The sequence below is a fragment of the Antedon mediterranea genome, chromosome 8, assembly GCF_964355755.1.
Source record: "Antedon mediterranea chromosome 8, ecAntMedi1.1, whole genome shotgun sequence".
In the NCBI taxonomy this organism is placed as follows: Eukaryota; Metazoa; Echinodermata; class Crinoidea; order Comatulida; family Antedonidae; genus Antedon; species Antedon mediterranea.
In genome coordinates, this window is record NC_092677.1 from 28,433,958 (window position 1) to 28,457,950 (window position 23,993).

Below are 23,993 nucleotides of genomic sequence, written 5' to 3' on the forward strand. Positions count from 1 at the left end.
ATTGACAAGCAGTGCCTGTTTGCTATTGGTCATTGGTAAGAGGAAGTTGAAAATGGACAGCAAGTTATTCTTAACACTTGCAGTCTTAAATAAACACGCTGGCATTTTTATTACACCACAGAGTATTATTCCTGTCAACTTATACCACAATTGACATGTTGAGGGGATAGGTCATCCACTGATTCAGTGGATGCCAAACGTAACGCTAAAGTAGCCTGGTCCGCGTAATGTTTCGGCAGTTATTCAAGAGGACGGAAGTTTTAGGGAACTGTATCACGCGGGAAGCTATACTAGAGCTAATTGGACATTGTAAACTCAGACTAGGCATGCTCAAACCCCAAAGCACGTCTGGGAGAAGAGAGTATGAGATGTTTTCAGACAAACATGGTCTGTAAAAACTGTGTTTTTGTTTTGGCTCAAAATAGGCGGGGTAGGCTATATTAATATGAAAATGGCCCGAAAAATGGTCAAAACATATTCCTTCCTTGGTAAATATTTTTGGATGGTGTGTAGGCCTATAGATGAATGATTATTTTCTAACGAGTACGTTTGTCGGCGGCTGGGAAATTAGAAATTGTGTTTACTTGTTGGGGTATGTGGGCGGGTTAGTATGCCCCTACCCGGAATATACAGTAGTATAGTTTAGTTTAGAATTATATTTTGTTCTGTAGGCTACAATATGCCAGACTATATTCACTATACACAAAATCAGCTATACTGATTAATTAAATAATTTATAAGAAGAATTAAAACTGTTACGTCAACGAGTCGAGCGGCGTTTTTTTTATGTCCCGTCTGTGTCGCCAACACCCACTAGTAACAAAATAGCACAGTTGATTTCACTGTCAATTGTGACGACTTTAGTAGTAATATGACGCGCTCGGTTTCGCTCATTTTGTCGATTGGCTTGTTCGATTATTTTATTGGAGAAATGGGTCTGTATTATGCCGAATAATAGCACCAACATTCACAATATTAAATAAAGCTTTAATTTCAGTCATGTAAAACGAATTTGTTTTGAATATTTTCATACAAGATTTTAGGCATATTAGCATTATTTATGATTATTTAGACACAACAGTATAATTACCCCCTATTTAGACATTGTAATAGCCTAAAAATGTAAACGAAAAAACAGAAAGCGAGAGTAGCATCAGATTGCCTTGGTTGCGTCGCATAAAAAGTGTGTGAGAGGACCTGAGCCTGAGTCGATAGAGGATCGTGTGTGTAGGCTACTTAATAACCAGTTTTAGGTAAGTAAAAAGTTCGAGTAAAGGTGTTATGTAATTATTACTAGTTGAATTGATAGATTTTGTCCACACCATGGTCATGGACGTCAAATAAAGCTTGAAATTGTTCAGAATAACAATACAAAATGTAAGCTTGGTTTGTTTGTATGAGTAGCCACCGATATTGGATCTTCTATGATCGATACTACGTGTAGCAAAGTTTGTATCAATGTTGTTGGTGTAAAAAGTATGGCGCGCCAAAGCTGTCATTTATTCAGGAGAGTGCGATTATGTTGTACATTTCTTAATTCTGTAATTCTCTTAATAATAATTCGTAAATGTGCATGCGGTTTATTTTTGCTTTAGGCCATTCAAATTTGCATAGTTGTATGTATCTCTGTTATTATGCGCAACGCTTTACGCAATGTTTAATTGCGCAAGGATGTTCTTCTTTCCAATACCTAATTGCGCAAGGATGTTCTTCTTTCCAATACCTAATTGCGCAAGGATGTTCTTCCTTGCATGTTTTTTTTTTTTTACCATATTTAATGAGGGTGATCCATCCAGCAATTGCTGATCATTAGGGATCAGGACAGTCCATGTGACAGGACTTGAACCCAGGACCCTTGGAGTGGTAGCCAAGCATCATAACCACCAAGCCACAACTCCACTCCTCCAAGCCACAACTCCACTCCTCCAAGCCACAACTCCACTCCTAATGTTATTGTTATGTATTAAATGCACAAAAGTCATGGCTTTTTTGTCCAAAATAAACATTTTTTCTGTTAAATTTTGGTTCAGATAACCGGCTAAGTACCCTTTCTATTATTTTTATGAACCACGAAAAATATTAACAGATTTGATCTCCTGTGAAATGGTATGTGATCACTGAAAATGCTTAACAGGCTATACCCCCCCCCCCACAACCCTCATTTAAATTGTGGCAGATTAATGAAATGTAGTTTAATTTTTTAAATACTTTCTGAATGAAAACTGAGTGCATTTTATCTTGCATTTGATATTTTTACTCTTCCTTGTTTTACGCTTTATTTAAAGCTATTGATTGTTATGCGCCTGCATTCTACTGCCATTTGATATTTTTACTCTATCTAGTTTACCCTTTATTTAAAACTTTTGATTGTTATGCGACTTCATTCTACTGGCTGATATTTTTACTCTTCCTGGTTTATGCTTTATTTAAAACTATTCAATGAGGAAGTAATATTTCTTTCATAAACCAAAATCCTGATCAATATCAATTTATTTCACCATTTACTTCCTAAAATGGATGTGAAATTGCTTTTTCAGTGTGAACTTAACAAATAAAAGTTGTCATTTTTTGTATATCTGCAGTTAATATTGATTTTGCCCAAAAATCTAGACCAAATAATTAAATTACCAAAACTTGCAGAGAAGATCCATTGGATAATAAAAATGAGGTCTAGGACTCATTTAAATGGTTACAAACTATTAATAGATCAGTATATAGTAAGTTGTGATGACATATTTCATCACTTTTCACTGGCCAGGGTTTTAAAAAGTATTTTTTCAGTTCATAATTTATTTGACAGTATTTTATTTGTTAAGTAGTTTTCAAGTATACAGCATTCAAGGTTTGATTTTTCATAAATTAAGTCTGACATTGAAATTTGATTTTCTACATGCCATCATGTTTCCAAATGTGTCATAAACAATATTTACACCTGAGGCAGCAGATTCAGGCTGTCATGTACTTAAGAGTTTCTTCAACTTTCAGTTGTAATAAAGTAGGCCTACTAAAAGTCAAATTATTCAATAAAATAATAAATAATGATTATAGTAATATAGTAATTTAGTACAATGATTTTCCTACTAAAATTAACACAATAAAATAAATTTTCTAATTTCTGCTTGACTATAAATTGAAGTAGAAAAATTGTTGATTTGTGAACCTCTTTTCATGGCATAAAAATGGAGGCCTGACGTATGCCCTTTTATTTCAATATAGTAGTTTTGAATGGTTGTTGATTGTTGTAAATGTAAGAATATCTATTTTGTTTATTAATAGGCCTATGTGTAAAAGTGATAGAAAGTCTAAATTCTAAAGTATTCATTTGCTTGTTAAAAACTGTGTTTTAAGCACGTAGGTCTCGGTGCTTTTTAGGATAACTTACGCAAGTATAAATAATACAGTTTGCAATATGTTAACTTTTTGAATTATTAATTTTTTCCTCAACAATGGAGACCAAAATAGAGTACAACTTTGCAACCTAATCTAAGACAAATTAAGTAAGCAGAAAATTAATTAAATTTCATAACTTTTTGAGAGGCACTACAAAATATAAAATTACCTTAACAAAATTTGTTTTTAGTATCTATTATGTACTACATACTATTTAATTAGTAAAAGACATTCTTTAATAAAATATATATATTACATTGTACTGTATAGTAGGTGAAACAAAATTAAAATAACTGACCCACTCAAAATCTTCTTCTTCATCTATTACATGAATAGAAAGGAAGAAAATGAGTAAAATTATAATGGCCTTCATTGACAAGGGAATAATAAACCAGACCTAAATGATAATGTTCATGAATATACTGAACACTGATTGAAATTAGTTAGTTTGCCTCATTTAATGGTGAGGAATTTGTGATAAGTCTGGAATTCTAATTAAACTTCAGATTAGGTCTAAACAAGGTAGGTAATAATATTTACCCTAAGTGGACCTATCATACATCAGTTCTTTTCTTGTCAGAGGGATGTTTACCTTATTTGGTATGAACTATTGAACTAATTATTTTACACAGATGTTTTGGTTAATACCATTCTACTATATCTTCTCTCTGATTTGATGATAATAATAAATCATAACATTTCCTATGCTAATATTTTCAAAATTCAAATTAATATAATTGTGTGGTGTGGAGGAAAGGTCATAATTTTTTTAATTAAATTGAGCCACAATGAACCAAACAGATTAGACAAGTAAAATCCAAAGAATATTTACATACTTTAATTAATCTACTGTTTTTATTTTGTTGTTGTTATCATTTTTAAAGGAAATTATCTTATTCAACAGAGGTTTGCTTTTGACAATCCATTTTTTTTCTGTTAATTTTGTTGTGCCAAAATGGAATAAATTCAAATAAATACTAGAGGACACTGATGGAAGCCAATTTCCACTTTATAAGATGAACATTGCAGAAGTTTGACACATTTATAACAGCAAGTTATCTCGCAATTTGAAAACTATAAGTTCTGCAGTTGAGGACAAACTGATGCAACTCGATTGAACATGATGTGGGGCACACGGCAAACAGACCAACACTATACATGTTTGATTGTATTGCATGTTACAATTACTGTTTCAATTATGAATTTGGAATAAATTCAATCTTAATTGAAATGTTTAAGTGCGTTGAACCAAATTGTAAAGTAAGTTCATTGTAACTTAGGGTAATTTATGTTTCATTAATATTTTGTACACTGTTGTACCATGGGAGTACAATACACAGTAATTCAATTGTTTTGTCTTAAGTTATCTAAGTTGTGACTTAATTAAATGCCTCCAGGTCAAATTCTTTGCCACCTTAATGGTCTATATCTCATTCATAATTGATTTGAATATTTGGTAAAAGGTGTTATATTTGTTGTAGTGTAAAGTGTTGTATGTTGCGAGTCTAGCAGTATTGCACTGGCAACTACTACACATGCTTCTCAAATTGCAGACAAAGCTTCCAATATGTTTAAAAGAAAGAGTAAAGGTGAGTAACGTAGGCTCTATAAAGTAGTAGTATTTAATACTGTATGCAAGAGTGCATCTAAATAGTAACATTTCACTTTTTGGAAAGATTGACTATGTTGAGAATCATGGCAGCCATTTGTAAGTTTATTCCACTACTTGACTGCCAGGTGGTCACATACGGCATATACAATTCTATTGAACCCTATGGAAAGATGGAATAAAACTATTTTCATTTAAAAAGGAATAAATGGCACCCATCTCTCTAGATCAAATTTGTCACCTTGTGAAATATTTCTCCATCCTAAGGATATCAATCATCGTAACCATCTTTTAACTACAGTATTTACTGTATTCCAAGTATTTATGGTATTTTCTTGATTTTTAATTATTGCACCATTAGTAATGTCCAAATGAAACATTACAGTTAAATTTGTCTAAATCAGTTCAGTGCTACTTAATTTCCTCATTAGCAGCAAATCTAGCTCTGCTCTCTTTTGTAGCTTAAATTTGTTTAAATCAGTTCAGTGCTACTTGATTCCCTCATTAGCAGCAAATCTAGCTCTGCTCTCTTTTGTAGCTTTTCTCTGTCTGTCCGGTACCGGTACAGTATTACCCTTGTAATAATTACGTAGCTGGGGCTAATTTTACTTGATATATAATATCAAACTGTACACTGTAATTGACATGGGTACACTTTTGCTGTTTTATTTTATTACCTCATTGTAAAACCAGCAGACTTAGGTCGTCTCCAGTTCCCACCATTGTGGATATAATTAATAGGCACCACTAGCTCTTTTTTAGATATGTAATAAGTGAATGTTTTAAGGTTTTTTATTCATGTATGTTTTTAATTTTATGGTACGATATCTAATTTTAATAAGATGTTTCTATTTTTATAGCAATTTTAACTAATTTTTAGTCATTTGTAATACAATTCATTTCAGTCCTTGACTGTCGTTTTTTAATATATTTTTATATACCGAGTAAATAAATAAATAAATAAATAAATTTAAGTTAGATGAAATGTTCAAATCCAGCTTTATTTATATATTTATTTGAGAGTATTAAAAACAAATGGAAATATTTCGTACATAAAGAAGGCAGTCATTATAACAATACTGTGATTTACGTTTACAATTAATATTGGTTTGTGGGAATTTAACACAAGGTTTTATTAATTTTTAAAATGAATTTGTTATTTGTTTTATAAATTAATTTGTATTCTTCAACAAACAATCGTATTATGTAGACCTTATTTAGAATATTTTAAGCAGATTATTTCAGAGGAATATCCTTTTTAAAAAATTGAACAGTTTTCTGTTGGAAGACTTTTGATTAAATAATTATTTTTAATAAAAATAATGATTGGATTATAGCAAAAACTAGAAACAATACGTGAATGTATTGCAAACAGTAGCTTATAATAATTCTGTTTTGTAATCATTTTGACTTAGCTGTACGCATATCATTTGTATCATCATGTATGTGGCAACCTAATCCTTTTCAAAGTGAGAGTAACTTAATTGAATGATAAATATAGATCAAGTATTTTGATTAACAGCCTACGATACGTATACTTGCGTAATTTCATGAATATGCCACTACTTTAGCCATTAAAAACTCCATATTTGGATTTACATTACTACATATATATATTGTCTGTCTATCTATACTAATTAATTACATATGAGTATAGTATACTCATACAGTACATTATGTTGGCCTTTAGAATATTCATTATTGTTGATTACAACATTAATTTCATGTAATTATTTATTATTTATTTATAGAAAAAAAGATGGCAGTTCCTGCAATGCAGCAGAATCTTGCAACAAAGGTTGAACTACACATTGAGTGCAAAAACCTACTGAATAAAGATGCCTTATCTTTGTCAGACCCTATAGTTGTTATTTTTGACATGGATAATAATACTGAGGTAATTCCCCTTCTTTTCTCCTTTTCCATGCCATGTACCCTAACCCCTAACCCTAACCCTTTTCCATGCCACCTAGATTGTTTAAGTAGAGCAGGAGGCAGGATGACCGAGACACAACTGCTGCTGACCGAGGTTCAATTTGACCGATCCCTGGTTAGCGACGAAGGCGTATCCCCTTACTTCGGTTTGGATTTTTTTTGGCATGTTTGGAATCCCTTTTATCGTTTTATATACAGCGCTTAGAGGTTTCACAATATTAGGCGCTATATGAATCCAGGATATTATTATTAATAATTCATTTTTTATAACGAATGTCTATGTTTTTGTTATTACTTGAAACCTTAAATTACTCCTAACCCTAACCCTATGTTTTTGTTATTACTTGAAACCTTAAATTACTCCTAACCCTAATACCTTTTTTCAGGTTGGTAGAACTGAGAGATTATCAAATACTCTAAATCCAAAATTTGGAAAGGCCATCTTTGTTGATTACAAATTTGAAGAAGTACAGAAGTTGAAATTTATGGTGTACGATCTAGATAATGATACAGCTTCATTCAGCGATGATGATTTTCTTGGTTCCATGGAATGTACTCTGGGTCAGGTAAGATTCATTTGTTTTAACTTTGAAAAAAAATAGTAAAAAAAAGATTGGTGTTAAATGAGAGAGAGATAAAATACTGATGAATATGATTTAGTTATATAACAATTGGAATGATAATATGTTAATTTGTAGTTGCCATTATATCTTGTTTATCAAGTTACATTCAATTTCAGTTTCAAGAATAATTGATTTTCAGATTGTTTCTGCTAAAATATACAGTACTACTATGTCAAATACAGGCAAAAGTTCTATTATGGTGAGTAAAATAGCAAAAGCCTCTAAATTGACATTTAAAAGCAAGTTTAATGATATTATTTGTTGGGTAGTTGTGGACAGTTTGTTTGTAGCTAATTGATAGACTTATATGGTATATCACTTAGTGTTTTAGCACGCTAATAACGTCACTGCAAGCTCATTGGCAATGTTTCATTAAAGTATTTTTTATCTTGTTCAATAAATTGTTGTTACTGAGTGTGTGGCCTGTTACCTTGCATACCAGTAGTGGGGTTATTTACCTCCGCCAGAGGTACTGTATACTGTATGCATGCTGTATGTAATCAGTAGCACGTGTTTGTTGGTTTGTTTGTTAGCAGGATTACTCAAAACGTAATTACAAGATCTTTATCAAAATGAATATACAGACAGATATGTGGTCAAGGACCATTCCATTAAATTTAGGGACCATTTGGGACCATGGTCCCAATTCTGGACTTTTTGAGTATACAGTACTTTTCAGACCTGCTAGTGTTAAAAGATAGGACAGAATTTTTCAAAAGCCGGCGAGCAGTCTTAAAGTAACAAGTAAACTGAAATTGCATTTTCTCGAGAACTACTTGTCCAAAAAACTTCATTTTTGTACAAGAGGCAAGAGTTTGATGCGAGTAGTTTAAAAAATCTATTTCTTTTCAAATTCACTTGTTTGATTTTTCGCGTTGCTGTTCTATTGTTACATAACCATTACACCAAACTCGCATACACATGCTTGTAGTGAAATTAGCTTAAATCACAAACAGCATTAAGACACACGCACGTATATATATATTTTTTTACCGGAGAAATCTTATGTAGGAGAATTTTACAGTAGGCGGAGGTATGCCCTCTCGGAGTGCCTTTAATTGTACAGTAGGCGGAGGTATGCACTCTCAGAGTGCCTTTCTAGTTTTGTGTATGCTAAGCTTTTATGTAAAACTGTCACGATGTCCATAGCACAGTAATAGATTATAATTTAAATATAATTTAAAGTGATTATGATTGTATCTTGTATCAGATAAAAGCAGATGAGGTAGCTGAGAACAATGATGCTGTTATTCTTTCATTCAGAGCAACTCATTTAGACAAGAAGGTAAATATCTTGATTCACAGCCCTTATATTTGAGATCACCATTCATACATTATGCCATGCTCTCAAATCTGGACTTTCTTTTAACATTTCATAGGATGTTGTCGGTAAATCAGACCCTTTCTTAGAATTTTTTAAAGAAAGTACTAATGCGGATGAGTGGTATAAAGTTCACACAACTGAGGTGAGTCATATAGTAATTAAGTAATGCAAATATACAGTTTGTTCTATTGTACCTTTTTGCTCAATAAAACATTTGATTTTTACTTTGTTCAAAGGTTGTAAAAAACACATTAAAGCCAACATGGAAACCATTTAGCATTCCTGTCATGGACCTGTGTAGTGGAAACCTTGACAAACGAATAAAGGTAATGGAAATAGGCTGAACAAATGATGATACTGATGATTTATCATTTGTATCATGTGTTATACATTTTTACTTTATACACAGCTAGTGTAGCAGCACACTATTTGCAATAAATTGAAAATTGAATTTGTTTTAGATAAAATGCTGGGATCACGATTTTGATGGTAAGCATGATTTGATTGGTGAGTTTTACACAACTCTCAGACAGTTGGAAAAATTTAAACAGGTATAAGAATGACGTCCACATTCAATCATTGTTGTGATAACAGTGACTAATGTTTTGAAGGGCATGCTTTAGGTTAGATTGCATGATCATCATAACATTCATTTTGCAGGTTTTATGTTTCGATCATGATGAAGCAAGTGCACCAGATCTTATTGGTGAATTCTACTCTACAGCTCGACAAATGATTGAAACTGATAATCGTCAGGTAGAGAATGATTTTAGTTTTCTTTGACTCTTAACACATTGAATGCTTGAATAGCCACTCTGAAGGAAGGGTTGTCGGCCACAGACTACCTACATATGTAAGTGTGAAATGTAAGGGTTGCCAGCCACAGACTACCTACATATGTAAGTGTGAAATGTAAGGGTTGTCAGCCACAGACTACCCACATATGTAAGTGTGAAATGTAAGGGTTGTCAGCCACAGACTACCTACATGTGAAATGTAAGGGTTGTCAGCCACAGACTACCCACATATGTAAGTGTGAAATGTAAGGGTTGTCAGCCACAGACTACCTACATGTGAAATGTAAGGGTTGTCAGCCACAGACTACCTACATATGTAAGTGTGAAATGTAAGAGTTGTCAGCCACAGACTACCCACATATGTAAGTGTGAAATGTAAGGGTTCTCAGCCACAGACTACTGTACCTACATATGTAAGTGTGAAATGTAAGGGTTGTAAGCCACAGACTACCTACATATGCAAGTGTGAAATGTAAGAGTTGTCAGCCACAGACTACTGTACCTACATATGTAAGTGTGAAATGTAAGGGTTGTCAGTCACAGACTACCTACATATGTAAGTGTGAAATGTAAGGGTTGTCAGCCACAGACTATACCTACATATGTAAGTGTGAAATATAAGGGTTGTCAGCCACAGACTACCTACATATGTAAGTGTGAAATGTAAGGGTTGTCAGTCACAGACTACCTACATATGTAAGTGTGAAATGTAAGGGTTGTCAGCCACAGACTACCTACATATGTAAGTGTGAAATGTAAGGGTTGTTGGCCACAGACTACCTACATATGTAAGTGTGAAATGTAAGGGTTGTTGGCCACAGACTACGTACATATGTAAGTGTGAAATGTAAGGGTTGTCAGCCACAGCCTACCTACATATGTAAGTGTGAAATGTAAGGGTTGTCAGCCACAGCCTACCTACATATGTAAGTGTGAAATGTAAGGGTTGTCAGCCACAGACTACCTACATATGTAAGTGTGAAATGTAAGGGTTGTCAGCCACAGACTACCCACATATGTAAGTGTGAAATGTAAGGGTTGTCAGCCACAGACTACCTACATATGTAAGTGTGAAATGTAAAGGTTGTCAGCCACAGACTACCCACATATGTAAGTGTGAAATGTAAGGGTTTTCAGCCACAGACTACCCACATATGTAAGTGTGAAATGTAAGGGTTGTCAGCCACAGACTACCTACATATGTAAGTGTGAAATGTAAGGGTTGTCAGCCACAGACTACCTACATGTGAAATGTAAGGGTTGTCAGCCACAGACTACCCACATATATAAGTGTGAAATGTAAGGGTTTTCAGCCACAGACTACCCACATATGTAAGTGTGAAATGTAAGGGTTGTCAGCCACAGACTACCTACATATGTAAGTGTGAAATGTAAGGGTTTTCAGCCACAGACTACCCACATTTGTAAGTGTGAAATGTAAGGGTTGTCAGCCACAGACTACCCACATATGTAAGTGTGAAATGTAAGGGTTCTCAGCCACAGACTACCCACATATGTAAGTGTGAAATGTCCTGGTTCTCTGGTGACAGAAACTGGGTTCTCGTGCTTAAAGCCCCATTCCCTACGTTTTTGAGATCTAATTTAAGATCACAAACTATATTTAATGTAAAAATAATACTACATGGTCCTATTGCGATAACTTTTTTCGTCTTTAAACGGTTAAAAATGTGAAAAATAAATCGATTCTAATAATTATAGCGGCCCGCTATAAATCCCAAAATGCATTGCGCGCGGATTGATATTTTTGTTTTTCACCTGTAATTCGCCCACTTTTCGATCGATCGTGAAGCCAAAACAAATGGAAGACTCCTAACTTTTCAGCGAAAATACCGAGTTTTCCCCAATTTATATCAACGGAGTCTGACAAAAATAGAAAGACAATTAATGCAGCAACTATACAACGTCAGGCTAGGTATATAGCTAGCGTACGATGTTCGTACGTTATCGATGTTTACCAGCTAGGCCTACAAAACTAAGCCTAGCTAGGCTAGGCCTAAGACCGTCCACGAGAGGTCGATCGCCGCGAGCTACTTAGGTAGTGCATTGTTTCTCACTTTTTATCATAATTTACCATAAAACGTACATTTAAGACAAGGAATGACATGGTTTAATGTTTTTAAAGTGATATATATGTATTATTTTCCAAAAAACGTCCAAAATTGCAGGGAAGGGGTCTTTAAACATTTCTTAAAGACAGCCATACAAAATTACTGGTAGTAAGCATTTGGTTGAGTTTCCTTTGTGTGATTTTTTCCATTATCTACAATATATGGGTTTGATGGTTAGGGGCTCTTAGTTTATTCTGAAAGGGTTGTACGCTGTTGGATGCGTATGAAATTGCTAGTCATTATGCGTTTTTTTAAAGCCGAATTTGTGTTTATAAATAATAATTTATTTTATTTTATTTTTATTTTATTTTATTCAATCAAAACCAACAGCGATAAATACCGCCACTAACAGGTTTGAAACATAAAACAATACAACATCAAAAACGGTTAACAATAAAATACAGATAAAATATATATATATATATATAAAACATAGATTGGCATGCCATAAACAATTTCAATTAAAACAGGTTATGCAGGCTGTTCAAGAAGTGAACACATCATCGTCCTCTTAAAATAACCAAGTCTATCATTAAAAATATCGATATGATTGCTATTTAGATTATTAAATGTATAAGGTAGTCTATGAAAAAGTCCCCTCTTAGTACAGTCGACACGGCTAAAAGGAATATGCAATAAATGTCTATTTCGTGTACGACCAGGAACATTTAAACTAAATAGTGAAATTAATGAACAGTCATATTTAGAATTTAAAATATTATATAAAAAAACCATATCAGATATCGTTCGACGATTGCTGACAGAATCAATGGAAAAGGCAAAATTAACACAGTTATAAGACAGGAATCGAACAAACTTCCGTTGAACAGTGTCGATTCGACGGGCCTGACATGGAGAAATTGAATTGAAAATTGCGGAACAATATTCAAGGTGAGGACGTATAATAGATTTGTATAAAGATAAAAGTGCCCTGCCGTCGTTCATAAACCTACAATTTCTCCATATTAAGCCCATCATTCTATTAGCTTTTGACAACACATGATTAATATGTGAACAAAAATTTAATTTACTATCAATAAAAATACCTAAATCTTTCCATACATAAACCATCTCAAGATCATTGATATGAGAATAATAAGATACTGCATACTTTTTTGTATACATATATATTTTCCCATATGGATATGCTTGTTTTTGATGTGATGAATGTATGTTATGCTATCATCCATATAGCTATGTTTGAGAATATAGTGTGTTGATCTGATGTGTGATGTCTGATGGATTTAATAATGTTTAAAATTATCCAGACTAATTAAGCAGCGCCTTTTATTCTGTACATATTGTATACTTTAGTGCTGCCCACCAGCCTCTTGCACCACTCATTTAGATGGTGTACGGTGTGATATGTTTGGTTTAAATATGTTGATCATTCATTTTGTTTGAGAACTTTAGTGTCATTGTTTAATATCATTGTTTGGTGCATACTTTGCTGGTGTTCATTGCTGTAGATGAAGTTATTACAGTTTCCATTTCAACTTAAATCTAGATTTTGCAGTTTTGCAAAATGTAGCAATTCAAAGAGTGCATGGAATAACTGTTCTTTTTTAATATACTAAAACATGACTATAATATACTGTAATCAACTATAGTATTAGGAAATAAAGTTAATTACTCATTTTTCTACTAAGATAGAACCCTCAGCTACTGTAGTTCCATTGAGTTTTCTTTGATTTAGGTTGAATGGGAATGCATCAATCCGAAGAAAAAAGCAAAGAAGAAAAGCTATAAAAATTCAGGAACCATATTTTTGACTGAATCAAGGGTAAGTAGAACTAATTTACGTCTCTCCAAATCCAATAATGTAATCATTACAGATATTTTATATTGTTATAAAAAGTAGTAAATATACTCAATCTTGAACTTATTTACAAGTTAGCATTATCTGCTTTTAGTCGCGTGGACGCGACTCTATAGTTCACTATGTCGGTCTGTCTGTCTGTCGGTCTGTCTGTCTGTCCGGTATCACTATGCGTTTTATCGCTTTCTGACCTTATCTTGATATCAGTTTAATCTACCTAAGTCAATTTTTCACAGTATATTTCTTATGGCCAGGAATCGATGTTTTTATGTTTTCACGGTGCACAATAAAAAATTACGCGGTCTACGCATGATTTAACGAAATCACGTTTGTAATCATAATCTTCACAACCATGAATCACAATTAAATAAAATTTGGTACTCATAAATTTCAGGGTATAAATCATCATATGGCAATACAATTACGTGCGTAGCACATGTAACGCATGCGTACGCGCACTTAAAATTTTCAAAATTTATTTTCGATGAAATAAGAGTACGTTTTAGGCAATTTTAAGCGTTTAAAAAATTGCCATGAGTGCGCAGATTTCAAATGTTATTGCGCTCTCTTTTTCCCCGATTTCTGTTTTCTTGACTTACTTTTCAACTCGAAATTACGTTATACGAGCACGTCAAAAGTGACAGGCTACGCACGTGTAAATTAAACAAATATAAATGTTTTTAAACATTTCAACATTTTTAAACATGTTCATCAATTTCGGTCAGTTGGTAGGTGGGTAGGTAAACACACTGCAGCCATCTCTATGGCCTTGTTACTTGAAGATGTAATTTTTAGGGAACTCAACATCATTTTAATTTGACTTGTTAATAATGAAAAACTCTTCAGGTAAACAGTTTCTTTTGGTAATAGCTTCATCTCACACAATGCAGCAAAAAATAACTTTTAAAATACATACACATAGTATGCTTATTTAATTTTGATAAACGTGAAAAAACTGTTTTACTAATGTGTGTGCTGTTCTTATTCCTAATCTTATTACTGTAGTACACTTTGTACTGTTGTTCTATTATTGAATATTTTCAGGTCAAGCGCCAATACACATTTTTAGATTATATATTTGGAGGCATACAGATCAACTTCACAGTGAGTTTATTGTTTTGAATCAGATTAAACCATTACATTTTGGAATAATCAAAAATGAAAATTGCAGCCAAAAAATTCATATGATAATAATAACCACATTTCTATAGCATGAATAATCATGCTCAAAAGCGCTTTACATAGCACATTATGGTGGGTTGGTAATGCAACAAAGGTATCCTTTTATTGAATTTTGCAAAATCCAAAGAAAAGTACAGAGTGGAATTTTTTTTTTATTGAAAATGTATTATTTGATTGTTGTGTAAATAGGCAGCAATAGATTTCACAGGATCCAATGGTGACCCAAGGGAGCCCACATCTTTGCATTATATTAGTGAAACAACTCCTAATGAATATATCAAAGCTATAATGGCTGTTGGACAAGTCATCCAAGATTATGACACGTAAGTTCTTTTATATTTTATTACATTTTTTGGACAAATAATTCCAATAAAACCTTCTTATATAATGGCATGAAGCATTTGGGAGTTGTCTAAACAATGCTATCTTAATGGCATGAAGCATTTGGGAGTTGTCTAAACAATGCTATCTTAATGGCATGAAGCATTTGGGAGTTGTCTAAACAATGCTATCTTAATGGCCCATTGAATTTGGTTTGGTGTCTACAGTTCCTATTAAAGAATAAAAACATAACCTGTAGGAAGCTGCCTGACATTTTTCCTCTGACATGTTATTTTCCATGTCCAGGTGAATACCCAACCACCAAACTAAAGTACCTGTAGGAAGCTGCCTGACATATTTCCTCTGACATGTTATTTTCCATGTCCAGGTGAATACCCAACCACCAAACTAAAGTACCTGTAGGAAGCTGCCTGACATTTTTCCTCTGACATGTTATTTTCCATGTCCAGGTGATACCCAACCACCAAACTAAAGTACCTGTAGGAAGCTGCCTGACATTTTTCCTCTGACATGTTATTTTCCATGTCCAGGTGATACCTAACCACCAAACTAAAGTACCTATTGGAAGCTGCCTGACATTTTTCCTCTGACATGTTATTTTCCATGTCCAGGTGATACCCAACCACTAAACTAAAGTACCTATTGGAAGCTGCCTGACATATTTCCTCTGACATGTTATTTTCCATGTCCAGGTGAATACCCAACCACCAAACTAAAGTACCTATTGGAAGCTGCCTGACATATTTCCTCTGACATGTTATTTTCCATGTCCAGGTGATACCCAACCACCAAACTAAAGTACATGTAGGAAGCTGCCTGACATTTTTCCTCTGACATGTTATTTTCCATGTCCAGGTGAATACCCAACCACCAAACTAAAGTACATGTAGGAAGCTGCCTGACATTTTTCCTCTGACATGTTATTTTCCATGTCCAGGTGATACCCAACCACCAAACTAAAGTACATGTAGGAAGCTGCCTGACATTTTTCCTCTGACATGTTATTTTCCATGTCCAGGTGAATACCCAACCACCAAACTAAAGTACATGTAGGAAGCTGCCTGACATTTTTCCTCTGACATGTTATTTTCCATGTCCAGGTGAATACCCAACCACCAAACTAAAGTACATGTAGGAAGCTGCCTGACATTTTTCCTCTGACATGTTATTTTCCATGTCCAGGTGATACCAAACCACCAAACTAAAGTACCTATAGGAAGCTGCCTGACATATTTCCTCTGACATGTTATTTTCCATGTCCAGGTGATACCCAACCACCAAACTAAAGTACCTATTGGAAGCTGCCTGACATTTTTCCTCTGACATGTTATTTTCCATGTCCAGGTGATACCCAACCACCAAACTAAAGTACATGTAGGAAGCTGCCTGACATTTTTCCTCTGACATGTTATTTTCCATGTCCAGGTGAATACCCAACCACCAAACTAAAGTACATGTAGGAAGCTGCCTGACATTTTTCCTCTGACATGTTATTTTCCATGTCCAGGTGAATACCCAACCACCAAACTAAAGTACATGTAGGAAGCTGCCTGACATTTTTCCTCTGACATGTTATTTTCCATGTCCAGGTGAATACCCAACCACCAAACTAAAGTACATGTAGGAAGCTGCCTGACATTTTTCCTCTGACATGTTATTTTCCATGTCCAGGTGAATACCCAACCACCAAACTAAAGTACATGTAGGAAGCTGCCTGACATTTTTCCTCTGACATGTTATTTTCCATGTCCAGGTGATACCAAACCACCAAACTAAAGTACCTATAGGAAGCTGCCTGACATATTTCCTCTGACATGTTATTTTCCATGTCCAGGTGAATACCCAACCACCAAACTAAAGTACATGTAGGAAGCTGCCTGACATATTTCCTCTGACATGTTATTTTCCATGTCCAGGTGAATACCCAACCACCAAACTAAAGTACCTATTGGAAGTTGCCTGACATTTTTCCTCTGACATGTTATTTTCCATGTCCAGGTGAATACCCAACCACCAAACTAAAGTACATGTAGGAAGCTGCCTGACATATTTCCTCTGACATGTTATTTTCCATGTCCAGGTGATACCCAACCACCAAACTAAAGTACCTATAGGAAGCTGCCTGACATTTTTCCTCTGACATGTTATTTTCCATGTCCAGGTGATACCCAACCACCAAACTAAAGTACATGTAGGAAGCTGCCTGACATTTTTCCTCTGACATGTTATTTTCCATGTCCAGGTGATACCCAACCACCAAACTAAAGTACCTATAGGAAGCTGCCTGACATTTTTCCTCTGACATGTTATTTTCCATGTCCAGGTGAATACCCAACCACCAAACTAAAGTACATGTAGGAAGCTGCCTGACATATTTCCTCTGACATGTTATTTTCCATGTCCAGGTGATACCCAACCACCAAACTAAAGTACCTATTGGAAGCTGCCTGACATTTTTCCTCTGACATGTTATTTTCCATGTCCAGGTGATACCCAACCACCAAACTAAAGTACATGTAGGAAGCTGCCTGACATTTTTCCTCTGACATGTTATTTTCCATGTCCAGGTGAATACCCAACCACCAAACTAAAGTACATGTAGGAAGCTGCCTGACATTTTTCCTCTGACATGTTATTTTCCATGTCCAGGTGAATACCCAACCACCAAACTAAAGTACATGTAGGAAGCTGCCTGACATTTTTCCTCTGACATGTTATTTTCCATGTCCAGGTGAATACCCAACCACCAAACTAAAGTACATGTAGGAAGCTGCCTGACATTTTTCCTCTGACATGTTATTTTCCATGTCCAGGTGATACCAAACCACCAAACTAAAGTACCTATAGGAAGCTGCCTGACATATTTCCTCTGACATGTTATTTTCCATGTCCAGGTGAATACCCAACCACCAAACTAAAGTACCTATTGGAAGCTGCCTGACATATTTCCTCTGACATGTTATTTTCCATGTCCAGGTGATACCCAACCACCAAACTAAAGTACCTATAGGAAGCTGCCTGACATATTTCCTCTGACATGTTATTTTCCATGTCCAGGTGATACCCAACCACCAAACTAAAGTACATGTAGGAAGCTGTCTGACATATTTCCTCTGACATGTTATTTTCCATGTCCAGGTGATACCCAACCACCAAACTAAAGTACATGTAGGAAGCTGCCTGACATATTTCCTCTGACATGTTATTTTCCATGTCCAGGTGATACCCAACCACCAAACTAAAGTACCTATTGGACGCTGCCTGACATTTTTCCTCTGACATGTTATTTTCCATGTCCAGGTGAATACCCAACCACCAAACTAAAGTACCTATTGGAAGCTGCCTGACATTTTTCCTCTGACATGTTATTTTCCATGTCCAGGTGATACCCAACCACCAAACTAAAGTACATGTAGGAAGTTGCCTGACATTTTTCCTCTGACATGTTATTTTCCATGTCCAGGTGATACCCAACCACCAAACTAAAGTAACTGTTGGAAAATGCCTGACATATTTCCTCTGACATGTTATTTTCCATGTCCAGGTGATACCCAACCACCAAACTAAAGTACCTGTGGGAAGCTGCCTGAAATATTTCCTCTGACATGTTATTTTCCATGTCCAGGTGATACCCAACCACCAAACTAAAGTACATGTAGGAAGCTCCCTGACATTTTTCCTCTGACATGTTATTTTCCATGTCCAGGTGATACCTAACCACCAAACTAAAGTACCTATTGGAAGCTGCCTGACATATTTCCTCTGACATGTTATTTTCCATGTCCAGGTGATACCCAACCACCAAACTAAAGTACATGTAGGAAGCTCCCTGACATTTTTCCTCTGACATGTTATTTTCCATGTTCAGGTGATACCCAACCACCAAACTAAAGTACCTATTGGAAGCTGCCTGACATATTTCCTCTGACATGTTATTTAAGTTTACATAATATTCATGTACAATTGTTATCTATATGTGTATAAGCAAAAAGTTCTTGTTTTTACTACTTTATAGAGATAAATTGTTTCCAGCTTTAGGGTTTGGAGCCAAAATTCCACCAAATAATGAAGTGTCTCATGAATTTGCAATCAACTTCAATCCCAGTAATCCCTTCTGTGCAGGTAATTGTTCAATTATTTACTTATTAAATGAATTACTTATGAATAAAAAACTTATGAAAATGCATCCATAAGCAATTAAACTGTATAATAAATTATTATTTGTTATTATTTCAGGTGTGATGGGTATAGTATCTGCTTACCAGAATTGTGTTCGTCAAGTGCAGCTTTGGGGACCAACTAATGTATCTCCGGTCATCAATCATGTTGCACGGTTTGCTGAAACTGCTAAGCAAAATCCCACACCAAATGTACAGGTAGTAAACAATTTTGATTGAAAGAAAAAGTTTATTTATTTATTTACAATACATTAGTCAATCAGTCAAAATAAGAAAGGTATATTGAGGCACTATGCACAAAGATTTGCTTTCAAGGTTTGTTTTGGCTTGATTGTCAGATATATGACATTTAGAATTCATCACCATTTATCATGAATTTTACGTGCGAACGTACCATTTCCAGCCATCTAGGGGTGTCATTTAACAAAGATACTCAGTGTCTGCAGCCCTGGACTCATTGGGCAACCCCCTTAAAATTCTACCGCCCCTGCAACAACTTCAGCTCACAATTGTTTTCATACTTTTTTTCTATAGCAATATTTTGTATTGTTGGTACTTACTGATGGAGTAATTACGGACATGTACGAGACACGCAAAGCCATTGTAAAAGCCTCGCATCTTCCAATGTCTATAATCATAATAGGAGTTGGTGAAGCAGATTTTAGTGATATGCAGAAGTTGGATGGAGATGATGGAATCCTCAAGTCACCATCTGGAGAGCCAGCTGTTAGAGACATTGTTCAGTTTGTACCGTTTCGTGATTTTAAAAATGTAAATTTGATTTATTAAATTTTTACGAGGCAGATATGGCTTTTAAGCTCTGATTACATTTAAATATTCATAAAGATTGGTTTAATATAAAATGATCAAAATTAGCATTCTTTCTTCTATTATGTGTATGCATAGCATTTGTTTAATAAAAACGATGCTTGAGTAGCCAATCAGTTTAAATGAAAACGATGCTTGAGTAGCCAATCAGTTTAAATGAAAACGATGCTTGAGTAGCCAATCAGTTTAAATGAAAACGATGCTTGAGTAGCCAATCAGTTTAAATGAAAACGATGCTTGAGTAGCCAATCAACAACGGTAAATTTATGAAATGATTTTGAGTAGCCAATCAACAAACTTCATTTTAAAATGTTAGAATTGCATATTGCCTTAGTCCTAAAGGCGTTAACATTAGTTCTGATCTTAAATGGAGCTATATCATCTCACTAAAGTGCTTAGCAAAGCTATTGTTGACTTATTAACTATTTACACTGGGTATGTCAGATCCTTAACTGAATACGCCGCTCCTGTGTGGCATTCTGGTCTTACCCAACTTAAATCAAATATGTTAGAGCGAATCCAAAAGCGAGCTTGCAAAATTATTCTAGGGCCTCTGTTTTCGCACTATAATCTATCTCTTGATCAGTGTAACTTAATACAGTTAAATGTTCGTCGTAATGAAATTTGTAGCAAATTTTTTGCCTCGTTAATTTCTAGCCAAGATGAGTGTATTCCCCTCGGTACGAAGCGCAAACAAACTTAGTGTCCCTGTTTGCCGGACTGTCGGATATCGTAACAACTCCATTCCATACATGATTAGGCAGTGGAACCGCAACTGATTTTTCTTCTGTATTGAAAATAATTTTATTCCTCTGTATAATATATGTTTGAAGTAATAAGAACAAAATATAATATTTTAGGTATTTTTTTAATTCACTTGGCCAGTCATTTAGATTTTTAATTGTTTTGATGTTGTGCTCGTTATGTTATTTTATGCTATCTTTTTAAAACTTTTTAAATACCTTTTAATAATGTAAAAAATTTTCACAATTCAGTTTTTCTGTGAAGATGATTGTTTAATAAATATACCATTATGAATGACTGAATGACAGAAGTATTTAAATTGGCTTAACATCAAACTTGATTTATTGATACATTTTATTGTATGGTGATTTTTATGTATAATAGTTGATTATGAATAAATGTTTTTTTTTATTGTTTTCAGTCAAGCCCTGCAGCATTGACCAAATGTGTTCTTGCAGAGGTACCAAAGCAATTGTCACAGTATTTTGACATGCAGGAAATGCCACCATTGAATCGCAAATTCTAAATCCAAAAATGTTGTGGTAGATATCAATTTGGTTCTTACTGTACAATGTACATCATAGTTAACAAAGTTTGTTTGTAAAAAAAATATTAGTTATTAAAAAATGATGCTTCTATATGTGATTGGTAAATGCTTAACTGTGTTAATGCAACAACTGTTGTAAAGTAGTACAGTACTTGTATTTATAAACCTAAAGTGATTTCTGATAGAGTAGGCATTAAACTAGTAACGTAAAATCTGTGTGCCAATTACTGTGTGTAATAATAGAGTACTACTAATAATAATTGTTTGCTTACAAATGTATAATATTTTGGTAAAGTATTATAAAACAAGGTATGATTATTAATATACTAACTACTTGCAATTGATGCTATTTAACATCTTTGATTAATTGCCAGGCAGTATAAATGCACTGAGTAAACAATTACTGGTTTAAGTAGGACTTTTATTAGCTACCGCTTTCAAAAGCAATTTAACTTTTACACTGTGTTATTGAATACTAGTCACAATTAAATGTCTACCCTAACCCTAGTTATTCAAAATATTTAATGTAAAAACCTTTTAAAACCATGAATAAGTGCAATAATTACCTTTACCTATAAATATTTTAAGATGGCAATCTAAAATTTATTATACAATAATGCTATCGGCCTTAAATTTATTTAACATAAAAAATGTAAAATTATTAATATCTAACAATCTTGTGAATAATGTGTCCAAAATCTCACTATTTAAAAATTATTGCATGTGATTACAATTTTAAAATGACATTAGAATTAGTTTGTTCAGTAGAATGGTTATATTCAGTAACTCAATTCCTTGTCCCATATTTTTTTCTAATTTCCTCCTGTCTGATTGACGGTTCAGAATGGTAAAATGAAAGTTGCATATATTGTTCATATATCACATAGATAGGCCTACTATAGGTGCAGTATTTTGCCATAAACGGTCTACATTTTACACCGGTGAAAGTGTACATACTAACCACATACAGTAGTTATTATTGGGATTGATTTCACTTATAGAATTAAATTTAAAATATGTTTTCCAATTAATTGGCGGATGAGGGAATATTTTTATTGCAATTTACTTCTTAGATACAAAAGCGTTTCTTGATTTATTTATTGATTTGCATTGTAGGATAAAGTGTTTGTTAAAATAATAATCAATTACAATTTTTATTTATTGATTTGCATTGTAGGATAAAGTGTTTGTTAAAATAATAATCAATTACAATTTTGATTTAAAATAAAAATCTGGTTTCTGATTAAAGACAACTGTAGCAATATTGATACATATCGCTGCAGTCAACCCCCATGTTTTGTATGTTTTGTTTCTAATATTGTGAGTAAACTCATGTAAATGATATCTATCTATAATTCTATGGCAATGTTTATCAGTTTTAAGGAAATCTAGTAGTGGTACACAAAAGCTATCTTCAACTTCATCAACATTTAAATTAGGTTTGAAATTATTTGGAATAAATCCAATAACTGGTATAACCATGATGTTTGTTTTTGTAATAAATACTGGTCCTTGTGAAATTATTTCAATGTCATGTTTTGGCAATCCGATTTCTTCCCATGCTTCTCTTGTAGCAGTATCAACATCATCTTCATCGCATTTATCACGCATACCACCAGGAAAAGCAACATCACCTCCATAACTTCTCATATTTTTTGCACGTACAGTAAGCAAAACATAAACTTCACCATTTTTCAAAAAAAGTGGAATGAGTACAGCAGCCCTTTTTAAGTAATTGTTCGCTGGTTTAGGTTCCGATGATACCACCTCATTATTATATGTTGTTGCAAGACGCCCAAGTATTATTTCTTTGCAAGGCATAATCTATAATAAATAAAAAAGTAGAAAAAATTACCACCACCAGTAGTTTTAGAGGGTTAGAGTTGTAGAGGGCCGCCGATTATGGTGGGAGATTCGGCGGCCGCTTTTTGACAACAGGCGCGGCGCGGCACATGCGTTCATTGAATGACTGTCCGATCCATTGGAATTAAGTGAGACAGAGACCTATAGTATTTACTAAGGCTACATAAATAATTATTTTGAATGGAAAAATGCACTGAATGACGACTACTATCAAAAGACCTGTTTTCTAATCCATGACATATACCAAAGACACTACTGAGTACTGCTGCTGTGCTGTATCTGATTATACTTTACATAACAATTTGGCTCCGGGTAATTCCATTATGAAGTATGGGTGCGGGATATGTTTATATTGCGTACAATGGTGTGTTATACCAAGAACAATATATAATATATTTTATTTCAGATTAAATGTAGTATAAACATACAATATCGGATCGAAGAACAATGAAAGTTGAAAAATACGGATTCCCTCATCAATATTATTAACTTCCAATCCAAATAATGTATATCCAAATAATCGATCAGCCTCGAAAATGTAAAGTGTGTGCCAATAAAGCTGTATTGCGTCAACTCCTATTTTTGCGTTTATATATGACGTACACAGTAGTATTATTGAACATTTTGTAAGTAGGATTTTATTGATAAAAATGCAGTTAATGTGCATCCATATTTCCTGTATT

General features: G+C 34.0%; 2 protein-coding genes across 3 annotated transcripts; one reads left to right on the top strand and one right to left on the bottom strand.

Annotated features, from left to right (window-relative positions):
• Positions 1-1,172: 1,172 nt before the first annotated feature.
• On the top strand, positions 1,173-22,929 carry LOC140057106 (copine-3-like). The gene is made up of 15 exons (XM_072102648.1): positions 1,173-1,253; positions 6,751-6,896; positions 7,321-7,500; positions 7,697-7,756; positions 8,768-8,842; positions 8,937-9,023; positions 9,118-9,207; positions 9,542-9,637; positions 13,504-13,590; positions 14,671-14,730; positions 14,998-15,131; positions 19,166-19,272; positions 19,387-19,526; positions 19,863-20,099; positions 21,322-22,929. The coding sequence occupies exons 2-15, from the start codon at positions 6,759-6,761 to the stop codon at positions 21,424-21,426; spliced, it is 1,596 nt and encodes a 531-aa protein (XP_071958749.1). The 5' UTR covers positions 1,173-1,253; positions 6,751-6,758; the 3' UTR covers positions 21,427-22,929.
• Positions 22,654-23,791, bottom strand: LOC140057107 (peroxisomal coenzyme A diphosphatase NUDT7-like). 2 transcript variants are annotated; one of them, XM_072102650.1, is made up of 2 exons: positions 23,739-23,791; positions 22,654-23,271 (listed from the first exon to the last, which is right to left on the bottom strand). In XM_072102650.1, exon 2 carries the CDS (start codon positions 23,266-23,268, stop codon positions 22,654-22,656), a length of 615 nt encoding a protein of 204 aa, XP_071958751.1. In that variant the 5' UTR covers positions 23,269-23,271; positions 23,739-23,791. The 2 variants fall into 2 exon arrangements, with proteins under 2 accessions (XP_071958751.1, XP_071958750.1); XM_072102649.1 differs by lacking the exon at positions 23,739-23,791 and adding an exon at positions 23,530-23,592.
• Positions 23,792-23,993: the final 202 nt, after the last annotated feature.